The 5,671-nt window shown below is 47.5% G+C and overlaps 1 protein-coding gene across 1 annotated transcript in view; it reads left to right on the top strand.

Annotated features, from left to right (window-relative positions):
- Nucleotides 1–769: 769 nt before the first annotated feature.
- LOC308160976 (striated muscle preferentially expressed protein kinase-like) overlaps nt 770–5,671 on the top strand; it is a gene marked incomplete at both ends in the record, with an annotated part of 64,415 nt that continues 59,513 nt past the window's right edge. Inside the window, 1 exon segment of the mRNA XM_080534898.1 lies at nt 770–1,217. Within this exon segment, the coding sequence (XP_080391024.1) occupies nt 770–1,217 (448 nt within the window).

The raw sequence follows: 5,671 nt of genomic DNA, 5'->3' as shown, positions 1-5,671 counted from the left end.
CTAGTCTCAGGTCTAGTCTCAGGTCTAGTCTCAGGTCTAGTCTCAGGTCTAGTCTCAGGTCTAGTCTCAGGTCTAGTCTCAGGTCTAGTCTCAGGTCTAGTCTCAGGTCTAGTCTCAGGTCTAGTCTCAGGTCTCGTCTCAGGTCTCGTCTCAGGTCTAGTCTCAGGTCTCGTCTCAGGTCTCGTCTCAGGTCTAGTCTCAGGTCTAGTCTCAGGTCTAGTCTCAGGTCTAGTCTCAGGTCTAGTCTGAGGTCTAGTCTCAGGTCTAGTCTCAGGTCTCGTCTCAGGTCTAGTCTCAGGTCTAGTCTCAGGTCTAGTCTCAGGTCTAGTCTCAGGTCTAGTCTCAGGTCTAGTCTCAGGTCTAGTCTCAGGTCTCGTCTCAGGTCTCGTCTCAGGTCTAGTCTCAGGTCTAGTCTCAGGTCTAGTCTCAGGTCTAGTCTCAGGTCTAGTCTCAGGTCTAGTCTCAGGTCTAGTCTCAGGTCTCGTCTCAGGTCTCGTCTCAGGTCTAGTCTCAGGTCTAGTCTCAGGTCTAGTCTCAGGTCTAGTCTCAGGTCTAGTCTCAGGTCTAGTCTCAGGTCTAGTCTCAGGTCTCGTCTCAGGTCTAGTCTCAGGTCTAGTCTCAGGTCTAGTCTCAGGTCTCGTCTCAGGTCTAGTCCCAGGTCTAGTCTGAGGTCTAGTCTCTTCCAGGGTCTCCTAGACACCCAGGGTGAGCTAACCCTGCTGGAAGGAGGAAGAGGAGGAAGAGGAAAGACCCTCCCCATTCCAGGACGATGAGGAAGGCCGAGGTTCAGATGACCCTGAAGAAGGGCGCGGAGGAGGGGGGGGGGGTACGCGGGGCGGCGCCCCCCAGCCCCATCATCCCCCCCAAGAGGGCCAAGGCCTCCGCCTGCCTGGACCAGGTGGTCCCCGCCCCCCCCTCCCCCTCCCCGCCCGGCTACCCCGCCCCCACCCCGCCCGTCTTCCTGCGTAAGATGCGTAACGCGGCCGTGGGCACGGGGTGCGACATCCGTCTGAAGGTGGGGGTGGCGGGGGACCCCCAGCCCTCCCTCTACTGGTACCACAACGACCTGCTGCTGGAGATGGACAACCAGGAGTACGGCGGCCTGTGGATCCGGGACTGTAAGCCCAGCGACGCCGGCCTCTACACCTGCATCGCCAACAACCACCAGGGGGAGGCCAGGAGCAGCGCGGTGCTGGCCGTCCTGGACCTGGGGGAAGGTAACTACACTACTAGTCTATGTAGATTTGAGTGTCATCCGCATAGTTGTGGTAGGCAATTTTGTTCTTTTTAATGATGTGTCCCAATGGAAGCATGTAGAGATTGAATAGAAGGGGGCCAAGGATTGATCCTTGGGGAACCCCACATGTCATTTTAATTTGGTCAGATACGAATTTGCCAATGGAGACATAGTAGCTTCTGTCCTGTAGGTAGGATCTAAACCAGTTTAGGGCAGTGCCCCGAAAGGCCTACCCAGGTTTTTAGTCGTGAATTAGAATGTCGTGGTCTACAGTGAATGTCATTAAGGACCTTAATAGCGGCCGTTTCAGTGCTATGTAGGGGGGCGAAATCCTGATTGAAAGTCATCGAAGGGAGATCATTCAGGGTCAAATAATTGCTAAGTTGTTCGTGGGCAACCATTTCAATAATTTTTCCTGTAGAGGAAAAGTTTGCTATGGGTCTGTAGTTGTTTAGTACAAATGGGTCTAGGCCGTTAAAACTGCAGTTATCACTGGGGGGTGGGGGTGTTGAGTGTGTGACCAGTCCTGGGGGGTCTGGGGGGGGTGGTGTTGAGTGCCCCCTTTGTAGTGTTTCTCCAGTGTCTATTAAAAAAATTCAAAATAAATCATACCCTTCTATCATGACCACTGCCAATGGCCCCGGGCCTGAGCTGGATTACTCTTCCTGCTACGACTGGTGGACTGATGATTCACTTGCTTAGTCAAATGTATTGATTGTAAGTCACTTTGGAATAAGGTGTCTGCTAAACGCCAAACATGTAAATGTAAGTGAGTGTGTGACCAGTCCTGGGGGGTCTGGGGGGGTGGGGGGGGAGTTGTGTGTGACTTTTAGTTGCATTTCATGTACGAAAGGCGCTATATAAATAAAGCTTTACTTACTTACTTACTTATTTACCAGTCCTGGGGGGGGGGGGCATTGGTTAGGTTGTCTGGAAGAAGAAGAGGTTCTGAGCCTGTAGATGTGGGTTAGGTCTAGTCCCAGGTAGATGTGGGTTAGGTTAAGCCTCCTACACACTGGGAGATCTTTGAGATCGTATACGTTTATTGCGAGCCACACTGTGCAACATGGAACTAATAATCTTGACCATCAATGTGATGCACACTGTGTGACGAGCCACAAACTTGAATCGTAGGCTGAGAGTGTAGCGCCTGTGTTGTCGCTCTGACCATTGCGTCATTCCATTCTGCGTTTCTATTGGTTGGTTAGTTGACGGAGGTCGTAGGTCGTAGCAGCGTTCACACTGCGAGACGCTCACGGACGATCGTCCCAAATGTCTGACACTGTCAGGGTATCTGTCGCAGGGTGTCTTTGGTCACAAGACCGTAACATCAGTCTCTCTCTCTCTCTGTCTCTCTCTCTCCCTTTCCCTCTCTCCCTCTCCCTCTCTCCCTCTCCCTCTCTAGCTCCCTCTCTCTCCCTCCTTTTCTATCTCTCTTTTGATCTATTTATCTATCTTTCTTATCAGTATTATGTCCTCCTCCTCCCCCTCCTCCCCCTCCTCCCTCTCTAGTTATATATAGCCAGTAGAATGCACCGGCCGTCAGATTCCTGGGATGTTAATAGTCCTCTGAGTCTCGTGTTACAGGAAGACATCACTCCTAACTTTAGCCCCTCCCTGTGAGAGGTGAGGGAGAGGGGGGGGGGGGGGGGGGGGACAGGGAGAGGGGAGGAAGGGGCTGAGGGGCGGGACAGGTGTGGTGGCCATGGAAACCCCCCGGTCCGCCATTCTCCTGTTCACATCACCACGTCACACAACCAACGGTCCCGTAGGGCAGGGACCAAGGAAGCTCTGTAGGAGACAAGCTGTGTCTCAGGAGGTAGAGGCTGTGGTTCAGGAGGTAGAGGCTGTGTCTCAGGAGGTAGAGGCTGTGTCTCAGGAGGTAGAGGCTGTGTCTCAGGTGGAGGTAGAGGCTGTGTCTCAGGAGGTAGAGGCTGTGTCTCAGGAGGTAGAGGCTGTGGTTCAGGAGGTAGAGGCTGTGTCTCAGGAGGTAGAGGCTGTGTCTCAGGAGGTAGAGGCTGTGTCTCAGGTGGAGGTAGAGGCTGTGTCTCAGGAGGTAGAGGCTGTGTCTCAGGAGGTAGAGGCTGTGTCTCAGGAGGTAGAGGCTGTGTCTCAGGAGGTAGAGGCTGTGTCTCAGGAGGTAGAGGCTGTGTCTCAGGAGGTAGAGGCTGTAGGAGACAGACAGGAAGCTGTAGGAGACAGACAGACAGACAGACAGACAGGAAGCTGTAGGAGACAGACAGACAGACAGACAGGAAGCTGTAGCAGACAGACAGACAGACAGACAGGAAGCTGTAGGAGACAGACAGACAGACAGACAGGAAGCTGTAGGAGACAGACAGACAGACAGACAGACAGGAAGCTGTAGGAGACAGACAGACAGACAGACAGACAGGAAGCTGTAGGAGACAGACAGACAGGAAGCTGTAAGAGACAGACAGACAGACAGACAGGAAGATGTAAGAGACAGACAGACAGACAGGAAGATGTAAGAGACAGACAGACAGACAGCTGTAAGAGACAGACAGACAGACAGACAGGAAGCTGTAGCAGACAGACAGGAAGCTGTAGCAGACAGACAGACAGACAGACAGACAGGAAGCTGTAGCAGACAGACAGACAGACAGGAAGCTGTAGGAGACAGACAGGTCTGTCGTCAGGTGTCTTCTGATTGGTGGTCTGGTTCTGAGAGCAGGTGACGAGGTCAGGAGGTCAGAGCGGTGTCGCTAGTTTGATGACATCACACATACCAACAGAGACCAGCTGGAGACGGGAGGCTGGCATGTCGCTTAGCAACTGGTCCCTCCCGCGTGTCCATAGTGTGTCTGAGCTATAGTAGTATGTCCTTGAGTAAGGCACGTAGCCCCGAGATAGATAGATATGTAGATAGATAGATAGTTAGATAGTTAGATATGTAGATAGATAGATAGATAGATAGATGGATAGATAGATAGATAGATAGATAGTAAGATATGTAGATAGATAGATAGATAGATAGTTAGATATGTAGATAGATAGATAGATAGTTAGATATGTAGATAGATAGATAGCTATATAGATAGATATGTAGATATGTAGATAGATAGGTAGATACATAGATAGATAGATAGATAGATACATAGATAGATAGATAGATATGTAGATAGATAGATAGATAGATAGATAGATATGTAGATAGATATGTAGATAGATAGATAGATAGATAGATATATATGTAGGTAGATAGATAGATAGATAGATAGATATGTAGATAGATATGTAGATAGATAGATTGATAGATATGTAGATAGATTGATAGATAGATAGATATGTAGGTAGATAGATAGATAGATACCTGTATGTAGGTAGATAGATAGATAGATACAGTATATATAGATATGTAGATAGATATGTAGATAGATACCTGTATGTAGGTAGATAGATAGATATGTAGATATGTAGATATGTAGATAGATTGATAGATAGATAGATAGATACATAGATAGATAGATAGATAGATAGATAGATAGATAGATATATAGATATGTAGATAGATAGATATGTAGATAGATAGATCAGTAGGTAGATAGATAGATAGATATGTATACAGATATATAGATAGATATGTAGATAGATAGATAGATAGATAGATATGTAGATAGATAGATACATAGATAGATAGATAGATTGATAGATAGATAGATATGTAGATAGATAGATAGATAGATATGTAGATAGATATGTAGATAGATATGTAGATAGATAGATAGTTATGTATACAGATATATAGATATATAGATAGATATGTAGATAGATAGATATGTAGATAGATAGATAGATAGATATGTAGATAGATAGATCGATAGATAGATAGATACATAAATAGATAGATAGATAGATATGTAGATATATAGATAGATAGGTAGATACATAGATAGATAGATATGTAGATATGTAGATATGTAGATAGACAGTTTATTAGCCACATGACCAAAGCCGGTGGAATGTGTTCTCGGTACAGAATATTAATCTCTGCTGCACACAAATGACAACAACATGGGAGTGCACAATAGACAACAACAGACAATAAATGAAAATAAATAGACAACAACAGACAATCGTGTGCATATCGGTTCTGACAGTGAGGAGGGTGCTAGAGGGAGGCATTCAGACTCCAAGTTACTCCAGGGAGACTGTCTAACCCTCAGTTACTCCAGGGAGACTGTCTAACCCTCAGTTACTCCAGGGAGACTGTCTAACCCTCAGTTACTCCAGGGAGACTGTCTAACCCTCAGTTACTCCAGGGAGACTGTCTAACCCCCAGTTACTCCAGGGAGACTGTCTAACCCTCAGTTCCTCCAGGGAGACTGTCTAACCCTCAGTTACTCCAGGGAGACTGTCTAACCCTCAGTTACTCCAGGGAGACTGTCTAACCCTCAGTTACTCCAGGGAGAC

The sequence above is a fragment of the Nansenia antarctica genome (assembly GCF_963989245.1).
Source record: "Nansenia antarctica genome assembly, chromosome: 6".
Lineage (NCBI taxonomy): Eukaryota > Metazoa > Chordata > Actinopteri > Argentiniformes > Microstomatidae > Nansenia > Nansenia antarctica.
Note: the sequence above shows the minus strand (reverse complement) of the source record. Positions and strands in the feature narration are given on the sequence as shown.